The 21,368-nt window shown below is 36.3% G+C and overlaps 2 protein-coding genes across 8 annotated transcripts in view; one reads left to right on the top strand and one right to left on the bottom strand.

Annotated features, from left to right (window-relative positions):
- The window catches only part of ACBD5 (acyl-CoA binding domain containing 5), a 36,786-nt gene that overhangs the window by 3,444 nt on the left and 11,974 nt on the right, over positions 1-21,368 (bottom strand). For 5 of the 6 annotated variants that reach the window (XM_057543122.1, XM_057543123.1, XM_057543124.1 and 2 more), the window contains 8 exons: positions 20,783-20,897; positions 15,295-15,429; positions 14,168-14,371; positions 13,286-13,392; positions 12,057-12,324; positions 6,241-6,440; positions 4,854-4,898; positions 4,427-4,536 (listed from right to left, as the gene is read on the bottom strand). In XM_057543122.1, coding sequence (XP_057399105.1) covers positions 4,427-4,536; positions 4,854-4,898; positions 6,241-6,440; positions 12,057-12,324; positions 13,286-13,392; positions 14,168-14,371; positions 15,295-15,429; positions 20,783-20,897 — 1,184 coding nt within the window. Of the gene's footprint in view, positions 1-4,426; positions 4,537-4,853; positions 4,899-6,240; positions 6,441-12,056; positions 12,325-13,285; positions 13,393-14,167; positions 14,372-15,294; positions 15,430-20,646; positions 20,680-20,782; positions 20,898-21,368 lie in introns of all 6 variants that reach the window. The other variant, XM_007167394.2, reaches the window with a different exon arrangement.
- The window catches only part of MASTL (microtubule associated serine/threonine kinase like), a 77,089-nt gene that overhangs the window by 50,323 nt on the left and 5,398 nt on the right, over positions 1-21,368 (top strand). Inside the window, exon 12 of one of the 2 annotated variants that reach the window (XM_057543117.1) lies at positions 11,254-11,311. In XM_057543117.1, the coding sequence (XP_057399100.1) occupies positions 11,254-11,285 (32 nt within the window). In that variant the 3' untranslated portion in view covers positions 11,286-11,311. Of the gene's footprint in view, positions 1-153; positions 497-11,253; positions 11,312-21,368 lie in introns of those variants that run through there. The other variant, XM_057543120.1, reaches the window with a different exon arrangement.

The following is a 21,368-nucleotide window of genomic DNA, read 5'->3' as shown; positions in this document are numbered from 1 at the left end:
GAATTTTGGGATGTTTTCCAGGCATTTAGTGAGCTCTTTCTCTCCTTTTATAAAAAATTAACTTGTACAATGTAGGGTATAGTGTGATAAGAGAAGAAAAGTTACAGAAAACAACAGATAAGGAAACAGGAATAACATTTTGCCTTTCCCCAGCCCACTGAACTCTCTGCTCTGCCTGGACTGCTGAGATTCTTTCCCTGCCTCAGAAGCCTGGGCCTGAATTTTTGGTCCAGTATCACCTTCCCCAGTCTCCATCTGAAGAATGTTTCTCCTGAGACCTGTCCCACCCTATCCAGTTTTTATTAAATAAAAACTGAAAGCTCATTATCTCTAAGGAAACCACCTACCAGCACATTTATGAACCTGGACAGACTGATAAAGGAAAGTGGTTAGAAACATCCTTTCTTTCAAATTACAGGCAGACCTTGAAGATCATGCAGGTTCGGCTCCAGACCATTGCAATAAAGCTAATATCGCAATCAAGTGAGTCAGACAAATTTTCTGGTTTGCCAGTGCATATAACAGTTTACACTCTACTGTAGTCTATTAAGTGGCAATAGCATTATGTCTTAAAAAACTGTACATACCTTAATTTAAAAATGCTTTATTGGGCTTCCCTGGTAGTGCAGTGGTTAAGAATCCGCCTGCCAGTGCACGGGACATGGGTTTGAGCCCTGGTCCGGGAAGATCCCACATGCCTAGGAGCAACTAAGCCCGTGTGCCACAACCACTGAGCCTGCGCTCTAGAGCCCGCAAGCCACAACTACTGAGCCCGCGTGCCACCACTAATGAAGACCGTGCGCCTAGAGCCCGTGCTCTGCAACAAGAGAAGCCACTGCAGTGAGAAGCCCGTGCACCGTAACAAAGAGTAGCCCCCTTCTCGCCACAGCTAAAGAAAGCCTGCGCAGCAATGAAGACCCAACGCAGCCAAAAAATAGATAAATAAAGTTCCCTTAAAAAAAAATTTTTTTTAAATGTTTTATTGCTAAACAATGCTAACCATCATCTGAGCCTTTGGCAAGTCATAGTAGCAACATCAAAGATCACTAATCACAGATCACCATAACAGATAATGAAAAAGTCTGAGATATTTCAAGAATTACCAAAATATGACACACAGAGACATGAAGTGAGTGAATGCTGTTGGGAAAGCGGTACTGACAGCCTTGTGACGGGGTTGCCACAAACCTTCAGTTTGCAAAACATGCAGTATCTGAGAAGTGAGGTCTTTGTGTAATAGATTAAGAATAGTCTTGTGGACTTAAAAGGTCTGCTTTCAGGGAATTCCCTGGCGGTCCAGTGGTTAGGACTCAGTGCTTTCAACACCGTAGGCCCGGGTTCGATCCCTGGTTGGGGAACTAAGATCCTGCGAGCTGCAGCCCTGCGGCCAAAAACAAAAAACAAAAAAACTGTCCTGCTTTCAGTATTTAACTCATGGATAATTTTAATAGCAGAATGACCAGGTTAGGTAACTGAGGGGAGGTAGTACCATAGGAGGCTGTTCAGGGCCTAATTTTGAACAGGTCTGCAGATGATACTCTTCATAACACATACAGAAAGAATGTTTTTCAGATCCCCTGCAGAGTGATATGAGATTTCTTTTACTTTTAAATTTATATTTTTCTGATGTAAGCTATTATATATAGAATGGATAAACAACAAGGTCCTATGTATAGCACAGAGAACTATATTCAATATCCTATGATAAACCATAATGGAAAAGAATATGAAAAAAAGAGAATGTATGTATATGTATAACTGAATCACTTTGCTGTATAGCAGAAATTAACATTGTAAATCAACTATAAAAAAATTCATATTCTTCTATACTGGGGAAAAAAGAATCAAGCAGTGGACCTTAAGTATTACTTTTCGTGTAAAAAAAAATTTTTTTTTAAAGCTTACCGCAAATAGATAACCACTTATTTTACATGTGTATAGGATTATCTCAGTGTGTGTTTGCATCCAGATGTTAAATAACATCAAAGCTTCTCCATGTCACATGGTACTTCAGCTGCCATCCTGCCAAGGGTGGGCCTTCAGCCATGTATTCAGCACATATTTATTGAAAGCCTAATACATGCCAGACACTGTGCTAGAGGATGAGGTACAGGGTGGGCCCTGTTATAAGTAGGGCACACCCTCTCCTGGCCACACTTTTCCCATCCTAAGAGGATTTCTAGATCTTTCTCTTCATCTCTAACACAGACCTGTCTTCTCTAAACCATGCACAATGTTCTCTAGTCTTCTTTCCTATAACTGTCAGATTAAAACCTGTTAAACACTGCCAGATTAAAAGATGCCTAAATCCCCTCAAGCCAAAGCTTATTTCCATCGCCAACCCCAGCTGACTCCTTACATATATAAGTAAACAATACATAAAAACACTATGTCTCATCAAAATGCAGTTGCAGAGCACTAATAATTTACAACTTTGAAGGATTAAATACCTAACATACATTGGAAAACTGGATAAAGATTCAATAATAACAAAGTAGAAAATTAGGAACAGAGAAAAGTTTCTCCATTCAGAGACATCTGTCAACAACTGAAAGGAATACTTAGGAGAAATGGCATATACTTTTACAAGTAAGGAACATTAAAAAAAAAAAAATTTTAGAAAAACTGCAATTTTCCATGACTGCTGAAGCCAAGTACACTTTGTTTTTTCAGTCTTTAATAAAGTGACAAGCTGCTTCAACCTTAAGCATGAAATAAATTAATCAAAGTAAACTTTAGCTTTTTTTGTCGTGTGTTGAATTTCTCTATTCTCCAATCCCCAACTTTCTACAAAGGAAAACATGAAAAAGAACTTTGAAATGCATTGCAAAACATGTAAACACCTCCCGTTAGCACCACTGTTGCCAGCCGCTTAAATCCAGTATAACCACATATTGAAAAAAGGTTTGGTTCTTTTTTCCTCCTATTATCAGGGATATTAGGATTTAAAACACTGTATAGCACCCAACCATCACAGGAGAAACACAAAATGTGTGAAAAAAGAAAAGAAAGGATTTAAATTAAGGTCTATATCTTTTTTTCCCCTTTTTTTGGCCATGTCATGCAGCATGCGGGATCTTAGTTCCCCAACCAGGGATTGACCCCACACCCCCTAGAGTGGATGCGCGGATTCTTAACCACTGGGCCACGGTCTATAGTCTGTATCTATAGATATAGTCCCAAGGTCTGTATCTTAACAGCTGAAATGACACATACACAGATGGCTTAGAAAGGGGGTAAATGATACTGAGAAGGCAACTTAGGCTTCTGAAATCCCACAGAAGTTTTTTAAGTGAGCAAGTATATTCCAAGAACATTAATGTACCAGAAAACGTATTGAGTTCATTTATGAACATAAATCAAACGGTCTTAACATAAGCAGAGAACAAGGAAGACTAAACCAAGTCACCCAAGGCCACATGCATTTCCGTTTCTCTACTATGAAGCATTCTCACTGGAGCACTTAGACTAGTGTGCTGCTTAGCCCTTTGACATAGGAGAAGGGTAAATGTTTGGTTTTTGCTTTTGTTATCATGTGCAGTAATTAGAAACGTGGGTTCTTTGGTAGAGGAACAACAGACCTATAATTATTTAAACTTGTAGATTTTTTTAAAATGTGTTTCTACTGCACATATGTAAGAGAGCACTTAAAATCTTACCACCAAATACCCTATCTCTTTTCCCCATCTGTTGTGACTTAATGGGAAATGGTGATGAAACACCAGAAACATAATCAGTGAGGCCACGAATGACAAATATTTGTCCATCTGCCCATCCAGGGAAAGTAATTCAGTTTACATAGTGTCCAAAAAAATGCTTTTAACAATTTTCTTGAACCCAAGAGTTTTGGCCTCAGGTTATTCCTCATCTAGACAATCTCAGAGCACTTGCAAGGACTCGAACCTATTATTCTCAGACTTATCTGAGTTATTTCCTGGCATCCAAACTGGAATTATGGCCCTCAAATTAGAATAAGCCCTATTTCTAGTCAACCACCAGGATGAACATTTTCTGAAATGCCAATGTCTATATTTCTAAGGTATAGAGAGCACGCAGGCATTATTAGTTTTCTTATCTGTTGTCCTTTAATGTTAGCAAAGGGCCCCCCCAAAAAATCATACTTTGAGAACACTGTTTCTTCATAAGACATAAAACTTAAGCCTGTAATCATTTTCTTGCTGTTGCATAAACCAAAAGTGTAGAAATGCATCAGATGCTCTCAAGTGAAAAAATTTTAATCTAACAAGTATCTAAAAACCCACTAGATATTTCCAAGGTAGTTTCAGTCTCATGATCAGTACAGAATGCTCAGTATGACAATCTATCTATAAAATGGACCTATCTCCCTAACTGCTGCTGAAAGCTCTGTCTGCTGTAGATTATAAGAGTTTACATACCACTTTGAATTATAAAACTATCGTATTACCTTCTCCTTCTTTGGTAATATAAATGCACCAACCACTGGGCAATAAAAGGCCATATGATAGCAAAGATTAATGCACCAGGAGACATCTCGAAGGGCCACCAAGATGGTCTCTGAGAAAATAAAATAAGCTGGTCACCAATCTATTACATATTGCATATATAAATTTAAAAAACACACCATAATTTTGAAACTATATAACTAATAATAGATCTCACTCCTGCTAAAGGGAGGGAGATAATTTTAGAGTGTAATTCAGTAAGTAGACTTTCAGAAGTACTTCAGACTTAGTACAAAACAAATATATTTTAAACTTCAAAGTTCTAAAGGGTAGATTTCATTTGGAATACTTTAAGGACATCATATAATCTAAATTTACTGTAACTTATTTGAAACCCTGGCACTTAGATTTAAGATAAGAATTTCTTACCGGTGAAGGGGGCTGATTATCAGTCTGTAATGCTGATGATTTTGCCTATCAACACAAATGAAACTGGTTTAGCTTTGACAAAAAGAAAAAAAAATACAGTAATTTTTTCTATTTCCTATCTTTTTTTTTAAAAAAAGGGTGAAATATTGGATTACTCTCGATTTTTCTGCTAACTATGCTTTGATTATCCCGAAACTCACAGTGACCAAATTAAAAGTCCCTAAAATTGCTAGCCAAATAATTATCTCTGACATTTTATAGTTCAAATAATATAAAATTATCCAAATAAAACCTCAAATTAATCTGAACCATTACTTCTTTTACATTCTTATTAAATTACTTACTCAACATTTCTTATTAATTCCTTGATTTCCATATAAACTACCAACTTACAAACACATTTGAGAACTATAGCCTTGATTATTAAAACTGTAAAAGTGTAAAGATTATGTGAACAATATCCAAATATCTGTTTTGGAGATTCATGATAAGCTATAGCAAACCATAGTGGAGGTCAAATCATAACTCTACATTTCTCTCCGGCTTGAAAGTTTTGATCCTAAAACTAATTTACAGTAAAGAATGGGTAAGTTAGTGTATTACCTCCACAGCATTTTAAAAAGAGATCAAGATAGAAGACAACGCTTACTACAAAAGGATAGCCCTTCAATGGTGAACCCTAGGACATTAGCTGTGGTCTCTATTAGTGCCACAAACTGCACTGTTCAACACTTCTTATTCTTCTCGTGTTCTTCTCCCTGTCTCCAACATGGTACTGCTAATTTTAAATGCTGAAAAATTCCAATTATTTTTAGTGGTATTTGGCTTTTGGGTCAGTCTTTTCTGAAATAATATTTTCAAAAGTAGATCCTTTTAAAAACCATTAAACTCCATTGATGTGTGTAAATCAGATTTTTTTTTAATCTAACAGCAAATATTTATTATGCCCCCTCCTTGGAACAAGGCTCTGTCCTTTAGCAGCAGTAAATAAAATAGTATATATATAGTCCCTACAATCACGGTGTTTATAGTCTAGCAAGAAAGACAGATATTAAATGCACACACCAAAAAATCACACATTTAACAAGAAAAAGCATTTTGTAAACTGTTACTGTTTAGCATTTTGTGGATCCAGAATTTGTCTCTTTCTTAGCAAAACATTCAAATCAGTGTATTTGAATATTCTTCTCATTGGAACACACCATATACCTCTTGATAAAACATAATCTGAGCCTGGTTCCCTAAACATATAATCTTACTTAACTGCTAAAATAAGCTTTGGGTATCATTTGCATGGTTCATTTAAATCAGATTAACACAGATTCCAACTACACACTGTTTGATGGGATCAACAGCAGATGAAGACAAGACAAATGAGGAAGGCTACCTGCGATGCTGTCAGCGTCTCCAGTTTGTGGAGTCTCTGAAGGACGTTCTGCATGTCCTCCTGCAGGCGCATGAGCACGAGAGCGATCTGCTCATTGAGGCTGCCCCTCGACCCTCTGTCTGAACCCCAGCGTTCCCCATCACCTCCACTTCCCACTTGCCGACCTTTGCTTCCTTCACTCAAATGTTGCATCCTGTGCCCTATTTTAAGAGAGCAAAATAAGTTAGTTTTAATCACTCTTAGAAAAGTGGAAATGGTGGGGTGTTTTTTGTGGGTTTTTTTTTTTTCATTTTTCCTCTATTTCTTTGAGATCTAAATCTCCAAAGTGGAGTGGAAGCAATCAGGAAGTACACAAAATAAACTATTAAAATCAAAGAAGTTGACATAGGTATAAACTTCTATTTATAGTCTTAATTTTTTTTTTTGCTAAGGTTTTATAATGTACCTAATATACTAGTACATGACTCAATGTATATAATACACAAATAATACACATATTTGGGGTACATTCTTAAAAATTCTTTACTAATACAGTAACAAGATTGAAAAAATATGAGGCTGTTTCTTTGGAGTATTAAAAGCTACACTAAATAGCCATGTTTTCCTATTTGATCACTGTAAGCCTCCCAAAAGGTTTTTAAATGGTTTTTCTTATAAATTCCATTATACTTATATTGAAATCTACTATTAACATTTTGTTGTCTATCCATATGTTCTTTTTTCTATGCGTATATTTACAGAATTGGCATTACCCCTTATACGTGATTTTGTGTCCTACTTTTAAAAAATATTATGAACATTTACATGCATCATTAAATTTTACTCCAATTCCAAAAACACTGAAACAGCTATATGAATTCACTAGTAAGACCATGAAATAATTTACTCAATCATTTTGCACTTTTAGATAGTTAGGGTGACTCCAAATTTTTGCGATTACAAATAACATTGCAATGAATGTCTTTGTATATAAATTCTTGTCCAAATTTCTGTTGATTTCTTTAGGTCAGACAAATTCAAATAAGAATTCCTGGGTGAAAGGATAACAATTTTGTCGTGGTTCTTAATGAGTGTTGCCAAGTTATTTTTCACAAAGGCTGAAACAGTTTTTTGTTTGTTTGTTTGTTTGGCCTCACCATGTGGCATGCAGGATCCTAGTTCCCCAAACAGGGATCGACCCTGTGCTCCCTGTATTGGGAGCGCAGAGTCCTAACCACTGGACCACCAGGGACGTCCGAAACAGTTTTATACTGTAGTGTGTAAAAGGTACTACTATGTTACCTTACCCTTGCAGAAATGGAATATCACAAGTTTTACATGCTTGCTAATATAATATGTAAGTTTTGTTTTAAATAATAAACAGAAAATTGTCTACCTCATTGCCCTTTGGCATCCTGGAACCCTACAGAAGCAGGATTCCCAAAACTGAACTTGCATCAAGCAGTGTTTGGGGCTGTAAGAGAAATGGAATTGGAGCCATCTGCCAAGTTAAACCCCAAAGAGTACACTGAAATGCTCAATGCCATCTTCAAGAAGACCTCTACTCTTGTATCGAAAGGGAGTAAAATTTGAAGTGGTCATTCCTGAACTCAGCTATTGGTCTGGAATTTACACAGAAAAAAAAAAGTGCGAAGTCGACTTTGAGGCTTAGTTTTTTCCTGCATCCTTAAGAGCTTGACGTATTCTGTGATGGTCTATCGGTGGGTACTGATGGTGCCAGAGAACTACTGCTGTCTCTGTTCACTTTACTACATCCTTTGTAATACTCAGTGTTCAAACCGCCTTCACAAAGACAGGAGTATCAGCCCATCCCCCTGTACGGGCCCCTGTGATTTCTGGGAGCCGTAGAGAGCTGTAGGTGGGTAAAGTCAGATTTTAAACAGGAAGCGTTTCATATAAACAATTTTGTTAAATTACCTAAAGAAAGAAACCTGAATCCAAGGTTCTAGTAATATGTTGTGACCTTTTTCTTAACTAAATATTCACAAATTTGTATTTTTTCTTGTAAAGAGGGGCCCTCTGCCCAAACTGTATAAGCTGCCTTTCTTGAATAAATGAATGACTTGCATTTCTGCCATGTCAATTCTCTTCTTTACTGTTTCTAATGTATTTATAAGTTATATAACTATTACTTATGCCTCCTATTTTCCCCCTACCTATGCAATTTCCTTTTTTTAGGCCTTATCATCTCTGCTTCGATCTCCTATTTGTAAGTGTTTATATTCTTTTTTATTGAGTGAGGAATACTGGTTATCTAAAATGTTCTGTTTTCTGGCATATATATTCTTCCAAAACAGATCTTTTGTTTGCATCCTAAGCACCTTTCCCCCTCTCCACTCTCCTTTTTATTTTTTCCTTGTCTGTAGGATTTCTACATAGTTCCCAGGTCAGTTTTTGTCAGCTTGTTTATCTATGACACAGGCAACTCTATCAATCTACCTAAATAGAGTAGGTTTCCTGCCACATTGACATTGCCCTACTGGTATGTCGCCCCAGACCTGACCTTGTAGGCTTGATATCATTAGTGTCTGTTGCTTCTACATTAGGCTCTTCTGAGCGGGACTAGAGGTAGGGGCTGAGGTAACGGGGGAATTGTTTTCTATTCTCTTCCTTTGAACATTGTGAAATGCCCTGTGTTGGGGATTTTTCCTGGATCAGCGAGATATATATATATATATATATATATATTCAATGACATATATTCAAATGACAGATGGCCTTATATTTCAGATCATTCCTCCATATAAGAGGCCAGATGGCCTTTGGCAGTGACAGAGAATTATCACTGAGCAATTATCTCCCCCTGACGCCCTCAGTGTCCTCAAGGTCAGAACTAGAAGAGGGAGGTCATGTCTGAAAGCAAACCCCAGTTTCTTCTAGCTCTGGCTGTGGTTCTGCTTGTCCCCAGGGGAAGGAGATGGGAGGGTATGTGAAATTCGGTGAACTGGACACTAGGCTACCCAATCCTCCCTGTATCTTCTCTTTTTTTTAAGCCTCTGTGACAAGAGGTGATTAGTTCCACCAGATTATGCCCCATTCTCCAGCCTCCTTCTCAACCAGAGGTGGAAGAGAAAAATAATAACAAGTCTTGCACTCATTCTGGCTGTGTGTCCAAAAGAGTTCCAGAAGGATACTCTGAGTCTTCACCCTCGAGCCACTATGGCTTCCAGTCTGCTTCCCACTAAATTGAGAGGTTTTTTTCAAAATTTCATTGACTCACCTTCATTCTCACTGTTTCTATAGAGAACAGAACTTCCTATCTATTCTAGTTTCTTTCTAATTGTCCTGTCTCTCTGATACTTTGCAAAGTTTATGGTACGAGGATGAGTCCCTTATCTAGTTGCTGTTGCCATATACCTTGATATTATTTTCTTCTTTTTTATTCATTTAATTAGGTTGAGGGCGGGACATGTTATGACCATCATACACTTGACTGTCTTACCCTAGGGGTCCCCAGAGCCTGCTTTTTCCCTACTGCTTTATAATATGCTATCAAGATTTATTAACCTATCCTATATTCAGAACACATAAAAGTCCTGACAAAAGGAATGCGTGTAAAAGTGTAAGGATATTAAAAGAATATAGTATTCCACTAATTAAAGTTAAATGTGAATTATTAGGAAAGACTCCCCAAAAGCACTGTTTTTTTCCTTTAGGTTGAATTTTGAATGAAGGGATAGTCAAATATCAACAAAGAAGAGACAGGGGCTTCCCTGGTGGCGCAGTGGTTGAGAATCTGCCTGCCAGTGCAGGGGACACGGGTTCGAGCCCTGGTCTGGGAGGATCCCACATGCCGCGGAGCAACTAGGCCCGTGAGCCACAATTACTGAGCCTGCGCGTCTGGAGCCTGTGCTCCGCAACAAGAGAGGCCGCGATAGTGAGAGGCCTGCGCACCGCGATGAAGAGTGGCCTCCACTTGCTACAACTAGAGAAAGCCCTCGCACAGAAACAAAGACCCAACACAGCCATAAAATAAATAAATAAATAAATAAATAAATAAATAAATTTAAAAAAAAAAAAAAAAAGAAGAGACAAAAGACTATGCCAAATGATAGGAAAGACAGACATGGAAGGGGCAAGCCGGTGGTGGGAGTGGGAAGATTTTCTTTACTTATTTGAGGTAGATGCTAAAAAGGAGAGTGATGAAAACATGAGGATGATAACGTCAGGAAGAGCAAAGGACAGGTCGAATCAAGTTCCATGTGAAGGTGAGGAGTGTAGGCTTTATAGGAAGACCTATATATATATAGGCATATATACAGACAAAAAACACTGTATATTCTTCAATAGGAAGAATGTGTCTTAGTAAAAAAAAAAAAACAGAGAGATTATCCTGATCACTTTGAGTATGTATTTAATTAGAAAATAAGAACAGTCATACAAGCTTAAGAGGTTTCTGAATCAGTGAAAAACGAAAAGCTTGGCCTGGCTATCAAATTGGAAAGGAAGACATTAGAGAGAATGAATTACAGGTTTATCTGATGGACCAAATGTAGAAAGGGGGAGACAATGGTGACAATAAATAAGAAATACAGTCCAAAGTTTCTTGCCTGGGTGTCCTAAGGGTAACAAAGAAAAATTTAGCAGCTAGAATTATCAGGTTCCATAGGTATCATGGTACACAGTTTGATAACTACCAATTAGATTTACCAAATTAATTATGTTAGTAAGGTTCTCATTATCCTTAGTTATGTTTTTGTCCTTATACTCTCATATAGACCAAAAAAAGTACATTAAAGTCTCCTGAATATTAATGATTTTCCCTATTTCTCCTTATATCATCTGCAGATTTTGCTTTTTGAAGTGTTGATGTTATATAAGATATTAACAATTTTAAGTCTCTACTGCACACCTTAACATTACAAGTGGCCCTCTTTATCTTAATACTTTTTGTCCTGAAATTAATCTTCCCTGATATCAAGATTACTAACCTTGTTTTATTTTAATGTGCATTTGTGTGAGATACCTTTGCCTATACTTTTATTTTTTACTTTCTGAATATGCCTCTTGTAGACTACAGCATGAAGTTATGCTTTGTTTTGTGAACCAATCCAAATACCTTCTTCTTTAAGTAGGTGAGTAGAGCCTGTTTACTTGTACTGCTTTCACAAATGCATTTGATCTTAAGTCTTTTATATTATGCATTGTTTTATGAGTTTTAAAAAATATTTTACTACATGGCTTGTTTTCACTGCTTTTTTAAAAATGTGTATTTTTTTCTGATAAATTAGAAAGGTTTGTTTTTGTTCAAATGGCTATTTTGACAGTACCTATTGATTCTTTACTATAAACAACTGTAAATTAATATTCCTACTTTTCTTCCCCACTCAACTCTTTATTACCTGATCACATTAATATTCTTAATGTTTCCCTCTGTACTGTTAAATGTTCTTTTATCTCTATTACTTGATTTATCAGCTTGAAATGATGTCTTTTGACCTAAGCGGGGAAATGGGAAACGATAAGGAATTCAGATTTTCACCTATAGTAGGAAAAAAGCAGCAGCACAGCTGGAGCAATCAGTAAGTGAGTGTTCAAGGAGGTGATACAACATAAATTTGGCTACCTTAAAAAACTGCATAAAAGATGTGGAAATAGACATGTTTTCTCCCACACCTTCAAAGAATACACTGCTATGCCCTGTAGAGTCAAAGGAGAGAACCAGACATAAAGGAAAATGGTCAGATGTTCCGCGAGGATAACTTTCAACATTCCCTTTGCAGAGGGACAGTCCTGGTACCTCTCCTATCTAGAACCTCCCCATTTCATTAATTCATTTATAAAGACAGTGAGAACAAAAAACAAGCGCTACACACCTCTCCCTCTCCTGATGTTAGAGAATTCCTCACTTTCTCCAGCCCGTTTCTCACGGTGTGGCGCTCCACTGTTACTCCCGCCATCCTCTCCTCCGTGCTTTACTTCACCTTTGCCTTCCACTGCTGCCGCCTGTGTGTCCCCCCTGTTGCCATTCCCAGGAGATACTTGAACATCTTCAGGAAAACCAGAACTTTCCAAGGGCTGACTGGGATTACCACCCAAGTAATAGCGAAATGGTCCATTGTTTGACGTAAAGCTATCTAAAGACTACAAACGTAAAGCACGTAGTTATACACCACAAAGTTTCCATGACAATCGAAGAATGACTGGTTTTATAAAGCGGTATTTTTGTAATGTTATTATAGAAAATATTATTTTTCTAAAAAATGTCTTCAATTCATATTCTGCCTCCCATCTGTAGGGGAGAAATGGGATAGAGACGATTTATATACAAGCAAAGAACTGAGATGTTTTGCAGTGAACTGTGCTCGTGACTCAGTCATTCATCCAAGAAACATTTAAATATCCAGAGTTACTGTATTCAAAAAGCACTGTCACAACACTGTAAATCAACTATACTTCAATAAAAAAAAAATACATTTTTAAATTTTTAGATTAATTTAATTTTAAAATAAAAAATAAAACAAAATAAATTTAAAAAATTTAAAAAGCACAGTGTTAGAACAGGGGTGGGGAAAGACCAGGGGGAGGATGTAAAAACAACGAACATAAATAAAGCCGTCAAAACCACCCTAATCATTACCAGAAAAAGTTGTCCAAGAGAAAAAAAAAAAAATTCATGTACTTTTAATGGTTTTCCAAATGTTAGTTTTCAATACCAAATCTTAATTAACTGAAATTTGAAAAGTATTTCCACTTAAAATTTCAGTCCAATGTATTAGTCAATGTGAAGAACAGATTTATTTGTTTGAAATTATTCAATCTTCTTGACTGTTATCAATGTCTCAAACATAAGGACTAGCATGAGGAGTTCACCTTCTGCCTCCCATCCCACCTCTCTCAGAATATTTATAAATGTAAATACATTATAAATTATAATATTTAAACATTTTTGAATATTCAGGAATTTTATATATTTTTTAATTCACAAAAAAAACAAAATACAAACGTTTAAACATGTTAGAGGTATGTTTTCATACCTCGGAATTAGAGGTGAATTCTGATATATCACTTTGAAAATTTATCAATTAAAAAATGTCATTTTTACCTCTTCTTGTCCAAATTGCTCCATGGAATCACAGTAAACTTCACTGTCTGAATCACTCGTCAAATGCTGAATTGCTGAAACATCTTCAACATGATCATCATTTACATCTAAATATATACAAATGTCCGGGAAGAATAATTATTCTCTAATTGAAGACAAATGCATTTATTACATTTTCAAAATTTATCTGCCCTTTATTATTTTCATATTTGGAGATAAATTTGATTTACCATTTCATATTGGGAGATAAATTTGATTTACTTTCTTTTAACTTACCAAAATTTTAAATTTAGTCAGTAATTTTTATGTAAAAAGATTACAAAGTATTTATCATGGAATTATAAAAAGACACTGTCCAGATCAAACTTATAAAAACCTAATAACTTTATAAGAAAAAACTGACTACCGGCTAGGACCCTAAATTTGGGATGCAACTGTGCACATTTGGTTGTTATATTAAGAAATGGTACTTCTTGGTTTCTCTAGTGAATTACAGCAATGTCAATAATTCACTGTATACACACTATAGGCTCACTCCTAGAGCCGTAACTTACCCTTATTTTGCTGACCTGAGAACAAAAGTATCATCTAATTAGAGATGTGAGTTAAAAGAAACATCAGTAATAAAAGTAAAAATTTCAAAGATTTTATTTTAAAATTCCATACAAAAACACAATAAAAAATATTTCAAGAAAAATATAAAAGCCTTGGCCCTATTTTGGTCTTTCAAAGCTATAAACCCTTATAATATTAATAAACCTTAAGATGTTACTGAATAGAGGTTTTTAAAATTCTCAACAGCTCCTAAATATCCTAAAATTATTAAAAGAATATATTATTCATAGGAAAGAAGCCAAAGAAACAACTTTGATGGGACAGTACCTTGGTGAACGCAGACAGCAGTTTTTTCAGTTTGCTCCAAGTTTTGATCTACAGATTTTACTGTCTCAGCGCCTCTGCCATTCAGGGAAGGACTGGCATGAATGTCATTCTGTACGCCCTGAACAAAGCTGTCTTTTTCATAGCCATTAGTGACAACGATTTCCAAGTTCTTATGGTCTGCAGATTTCTTCATCATTTTCTTATCTTTTATGTGAAAATGGAGAGATTCATAAAAATTCACTGTAGGAAAACTTCTGTACACTATGTTCTAACATCAGGTAGTCATTTCCCCAGCCTATCATAATCCATTTGAAGGACTTCCTATGTGGATCAGAGAGATGGGGTGGGTGCTCCTTAAAAAGGGGTTAATTATATGCTGAGAGCTCACCCAAGCTGTGTTGGTTTCAAAACTGCTTCAGTTCCCTGTGAATCTTCTAGAACCCCTTTTAAGAGATAAATCTCTTGAGGTCTTTTCACTCTTTCAGGCATAGGCAAATTGCTCTATAAGACCCAGACATATATAGGTCTACATAGCCAATAAAAAGAGCCTTCAAAGAAGGTATTATTTGTCAGCATTTACTGGAAAGTGAAGGCAAAACTAAGCTGTATGGTTTGTTTTAGTGTCTTTCTGCCTCCCCTTTCTAAACTAGTCTCCCCAAGAATCACTGGTACTCTTACTCACAAGGCCCCCCTAATGCAGTACCCCACGATTCCAATGTTCCCTCTTCATCAGAATCGCTGCCTGTATCCTATTCTCTGGAATCCATGCCATTCTTGACAAGATATTGAGAATTTAACTTGTCTCCTCTCCTTGGTAACATATGCATATTCATATTGGAAACAATACCTTAAATGAATACATTTCTAATGCAGCATTTCAGGCATTACATCTATAGGAGTGGCCTATCCTTGTTTGCCTTCAATTAATGTCAATCCATCTATGCTTAAGGTTGGCTGTCCCTGAACTCTGTAGTAGAGCCTCTTGGTCCACAACAAACCTGGTTATAGGGTCAACAGCCCACATCCCTCCACGTGCCCTAATCACACACAATGCCAAATAAGTCCAAACCTCTCCATAGCCTTTCGCCTTAGTTAATGTAGTGATTAGCTCATAACTCAAAGATTACCGTTATCACTTTGTTCTGCTCCTTTCACGCCTTCCTGGGCCTCTTCTTCCTCAGATTCAGCTCCACTATCACTGCTTTCAGCTTTACCATTAAGAGTTTTGGCATTTGGTGTAGAAGTTAGAACATTACCAAGATCTAAAATATGAAATGACCATTTAATCTATAATGCTATAACACACAATCATGTTGTAATTTAAAAATAATACTGTAATTCACAAATAACTAATAAAATAATCTTGAAGTAAAAAGTTAGAATTTTAACATGTAATGAACAGAATTATTTTCTTTCACAGTAAATATATGTACATTACATTAATTCTTCCAGTTATCAGTTCACAACAAAATGATAAAGCTATCTTAAATCCTTTCTGAACAAGGCAGTGGATAAATTATTTTTAAGGTAACATCGATCAAAATGTAAAGTTAAGAGATGAATGATCTTTAATACACAGTAAATGAAGAGACGGTTGCTATAGGCTAGCATGCTGAAAACATAAATAGCTTTGGCCCTAAAAGCAATCTTATCAATATTATAGTTGGACTACATTAAAAAGTTTTTGTTTTTTGTTTTTTTAAATTTATTTATTTTATTTATTTATTTTTGGCCGCGTTGGGTCTTTGTTGCTGTGCGTGGGCTTTCTCTAGTTGCAGCGAGCGGTGGCTACTCTTCGTTGAGGTGCGTGGGCTTCTCATTACGGTGGTTTCTCGTTGCAGAGCACAGGCTCTAGGCGCGTGTGCTTCAGTAATTGTGGCACTCAGGCTTCAGTAGTTGTGGCTCGTGGGCTCTAGAGTGCAGGCTCAGTAGTTGTGGTGCATGGGCTTAGTTGCTCTGCAGCATGTGGGATCTTCCCGGACCAGGGCTCGAACCCATGTCCCCCGCATTGGCAGGTGGATTCTTAACCAGTGCGCCACCAGGGAAGCCCAGTTTTGTTTTTTTTTTAATAACTTTATTTATTTATTTTTGGCTGTGTTGGGTCTTTGTTGCTGTGCACAGGCTTTCTATAGTCGTGGCGAGCGGGGGCCACACTTCGTTGCAGTGCGCGGGCTTCTCATTGCGGTGGCTTCTCTTTGTTGCGGAGCACGGGCTCTAGGCACACGGGCTTCAGTAGTTGTGGCTCGCGGGCTCAGTAGTTGTGGCTCACAGGCTCTAGAGCGCTGGCTCAGTAGTTGCAGTGCACGGGCTTAGTTGCTCCGCGGCATGTGGGATCCTCCCAGACCAGGGCTTGAACCTGCATGCCCTGCATTGGCAGGCGGATTCTTAACCACTGCGCCACCAGGGAAGCCACTAAAAAGTTTTTTATCCTTTTATTACCTTTAGGGCTTCAGGTGCACAACTTACATTATTATGTCTTTACAGTTAAGCTTTTTTTAAAAAAAAAGCATTAGTAAATGTGATTAATCACTTAAAAAGGTAAATTGTCCTATTACCCAAAGTCATACCTTGAGAGTAAATACATGGAAGCGTCTCAAACATTAACATGGATAGGAATCACCTGAGATCTAGTTAAAAGGTAGGTTCTGAATCAGTAAGTCTGGGGTAATCTAAGATTCTGGATTGCCATAAAGCTCCCATGTGATGCCAATGCTGATGGTTAGTAAACCCCATTCTGTCATATTGGGAATTATATTTCTGTAACTCTGAGATACTGAAGGCATCCTAAGTGGCTCTTGGCCAAAAACAGTGGCCTTCCTCCATAAACTTCTGGGCTTTATTTTCAATTACACAAGTCCATTTTGGATGCTCCCATGCATCCCAAATAACATATAAAATCTCCATTCATCAGTCAGGCCTATATTCTCATTCTCATTATATTCCCTAATTAGTAGAACTAAGGAGTAAAAATTCAACTCTATCATAGGCATTATGGTCTGTTCTCTCTTAGAGAATCATGATGGCAGCATAGCTTTTGAATCTCCCTTACTCTTTCCCTGACAACCAGAAAAAAAAAAAAATAACAACTGACAAAAAAATAAATAAAAAACAGAAACACTCACCACCCACAGACACCTTCAACAAAACAAAGCATCAGGGAATCCCCAAAACCCCCATCAAATGGAGGGTTGCAGCAAAACTACTTGACAGCATCACAGCAGCTCTGTGACTAGAGTTGCAGAAAGCACAGAGAATTACTAATAAGCCCTACTCAACATCCAAAAATCAACGTAGTACACCATATTAATAGACTAAAGGATAAAAGCCACAAGATTATCACAACGGATGCAGAAAAAGCACTTGACAAAATCCAACACTCTTTCATGAATATAATGCTGAAGAAATTGAGAATACAAGAGAATTTCCTCAATCTGATAAAGGGCATCTAAGAAAACTCACTAGAATCATACTTAATGTTAAAAGACTGAATGTTTTGTTGCTAAAATAAGGAAAAAGACAAAGATGTCTGGGCTTCCCTGGTGGCGCAGTGGTTAAGAATCTGCCTGCCAGTGTAGGGGACACGGGTTCGAGCCCTGGTCCAGGAAGATCTCACATGCAGCAGAGCAACTAAGCCCGTGTGCCACAACTACTGAGCCCGTGCGCCTAGAGCCCACGCTCCACAACAAGAGAAGCCACCGCAATAAGAAGCCCGTGCACCTCAACGAAGAGCAGCCCCTGCTCGCCACAACTAGAGAAAGCCCGTGCACAGCAACAAAGACCCAACGCAGCCAAAAATAAAATAAATTAATTTTTAAAAAAAAGGACAAAGATGTCTGCTTTTGTCATCTCTATTTAATACTGTACTGGAAGTTCTAGTTAGGGCAATCAGGCAAGAAAAATAAATTAAAGGCATCCAGACTGACAAGGAAGAAGTAAAACAATCTCTGCAGATGACATGCTCTTATACATAGAAAATCCTAAGTAATCTACAAAAAAACTATTAGAACTAATAAATGGTCAAGCAAGGTTGCAAGATACAAGATCAATATAGAAAAATTAATTGTATTTCTACAAGCTACCAACAAACAATCGAAAAATGAAATTAGAAAATTCAATTTACAATAGCAGCAAAAGAATAAAATAACTAGCAATTGAAAGAAATTAAAGAACATTTAAATAAATGGATTAGAAGACAATATTGTTGAGATGACAATACTTCCAAAAGTGATCTATGATTCATTGCAATCCCTAACAAAATTCCAGCTGGCCATTTTTGCAAAAACTGACAAGCTGATTCTGAAGTTCATAGGGACATGCAAGGAATCAAGAATAGTCAAAAATGGGAATAAAAAATAAAATTATTAAAAAAAAAAAATGGGAATTCCCTGGTGGTCCAGTGGTTAGGGCTCTGCACTTCCACTGCAGGGGGCATGGGTTCGATTCCTGATCAGGGAACTAAGATCCCGCAAGCCGTGTGGCATGGCCAGAAAAAAAAAAGTATAGTCAAAACAATGTTGAAAAAGAACAAAGTTGGAGAGCTTACACTTCCTGTTTTCAAAACTTACTATGTATATATATTCTGAAAAAGCCCATGTGACATAGATAATCTGTTCTACTGGGCCTAAATGGCTACTTTTAACAAGATTCTTTATTTAAGAAACAAACTCAAGATTGCAAACTGTCTTGCAACTTGGCAATATCTTACAAAATTGGAAACACTCATCAAACGCCCACATCCTTTGATCCAATGATTATATTTCTAATATAATTTATTACAGATATACTTCCACATATGTAAAGTGACATCTGTACATGGTTACTTTCAGCAGCATCTTTTGAAGATCAGAAGAGGAAACAATCTAAATTCCATTAGAGTGGTACAGGTTAAATAAATTATGGTATAGGTCCGCATCCCTTACAACTCTTGGATCTAGGTATGATTTGAAATCCAGAGTTTTCTAATTTTGCAAAGGTCATATACTATACATAATGTATAGTATATGACACCTTCAACAGAGTCTAAGACAGCTCTCACTAAAAAAAAAAAAAAAAAAAAATTAAGATATTTGTAGCAAAATATAAGAGCCGTACAAAATAGGATAAAAACTTAAAATAGCCTCATGTCATTTAAGGTCAAGGTTTGCTCCTCCTGTTCATGTTAGGACAGGTTTTGCTCTCAAATGGGTTATCAAAAAAGCTTTATCAAGCCTTTTGAACTCTTAAATTATAGCTAAGGGATTATGGATCTGAGCCTTTATTATCATTTTTCACTCTTCCTTGTTTTTATAGCTAGTTGTTTCAACATTTGCCTCTGGCAGTAGGCTGGACACAACCAAAGCAGGTCCTGATTTATTCCCCTCTGCATCCTAATAACACACTTCACAAACAGAAAACATTTATTTTTTTTTTCTGACTTGAATAAGTATGAATTATAAAGAAGATTATTTGTTAATATTTGACCCCTCTAGGTAGACAAATCAGATACAGAGGGTGTGGTACAGAGTTATGCCCAGTAAAAGTCACCATCAGTTACTATGGCGGACACAAACTGCAGGCCTTATGACAGAACAGGAAGATTACTGTTTCGATCAATTAGTAAAAGATGCCTTGTGAATGGAATGCCAAGAAAAAAAAACGGATGGCCAGGCTGATTTTTATTTAAAACATATATAATTGTCATTTAGAATGACTCCTACGAGCTCATTTCACTCTGTTTTCTAAAACAATTTAAAGAGCAAATGTTTATGGCTAATACCAGCAAATCTGCAGATTATTCAGCTCCTGCTAGTACGTAAAATGATACGACTTTCAATTCATTACTGAGAACATGAAAACAGAACTCTAAAAAAAAAGACCAAGTGAGGTGAATTCACTGACGTCTTGTTTTAGCTAGCTACACTAGAGTTAAACCATACTATAAACATATTCACTTAAAATTAGCTAGCAAGTCATTTCAGCCATAGCAATATAATAGCTAATATAATTAGCTAATATAATTCATAAAGCAAAATAGAAAATATGAACTATGAATCATAAAAATAAAACCATGAATTCTGTTATAATTTTGTATACAAATGAACCGTCTGTCATGTTTTAATAACCTAAGGGTAAAAATTACGGTTTATACCAACAAGCACCTACTGAATAGCACAGGGAACTCTGTTCAATATTCTGTAATAACCTAAATGGGAAAAGAATTTGAAAAAGAAGAGATACATGTATATGTATAACTGAATCACTTCGTTGTACACTGAAACTAACACAACATTGTTAATCAACTATGCTCCAATATAAAATAAAAATTTTTTTAAAACTCTGAAAAAAAAATTAGGGTTTATAATATTTTGGAACTTTGTGCAATGTATTTGCTTGAAAGAAAACTCTTGAGTGAAAAGCTCATAAGTTATATAAATTTGTGCAGAGTTCTTTTGGCATATACATTTTAAACCAAAGTTTTACATGGATTTCATTATTCCTACCTTCTAAGTATTTAGAGATTTTCTCCACTTGGACTGGCATGTGAAAGTAAAAAAAAAAATTAGACATATAATATAAATATTAATACATGCATAATATATCAGCTGCTGAATGAAAAACTAGGTAAAAGAGTCCAACCTGAGGTTAAATCAGAACTTCTGCCACTCTTTTTGTCTTCTACAATTTCATAAAACGGACCAATGACATGTAGCAATTCTTCAACTTTTTCAGTCATTGGCATAGTTTCAAGAATCTGTAATCAAAAGAAACAAATCCTGTGAAAACAAACTATTAATGTGATCCACACTAGCACCAAATAATATATTTATAATTTACTTACCGATAACTTTGAGATTTGAAGTGCTTTTATAGACTCCTGAAAGTATCTATGTTAATTACACATTGATGCATATACCACCCTAGGAAAATTTCAAGTAAAGATTTAAAAGCGTTCTCATTTTGGAAACTATTTTACATAAGCTTCGTGTAAAATTTTATATAATAAGCTATAGATTGTACATTAAGCACTAAAGGCACTAATGTAAAATAAAATAGAAAATTGTGGGGTTAGAGTAAAATTATTATGTCTGTTCTTTAAAACCAAGGTAGTGTTTTTAAAAGGGTGTTAAGTAAAGTAGGAAATGGCAACCACTTTCAGACACCTTCATAACTACAGGCCAATTTAGAATCATCAAGTTTAAAGAGCAAGGTAAATTAGGTGAAA

The sequence above is a fragment of the Balaenoptera acutorostrata genome, chromosome 3 (assembly GCF_949987535.1).
Source record: "Balaenoptera acutorostrata chromosome 3, mBalAcu1.1, whole genome shotgun sequence".
In the NCBI taxonomy this organism is placed as follows: Eukaryota; Metazoa; Chordata; class Mammalia; order Artiodactyla; family Balaenopteridae; genus Balaenoptera; species Balaenoptera acutorostrata.
Note: the sequence above shows the minus strand (reverse complement) of the source record. Positions and strands in the feature narration are given on the sequence as shown.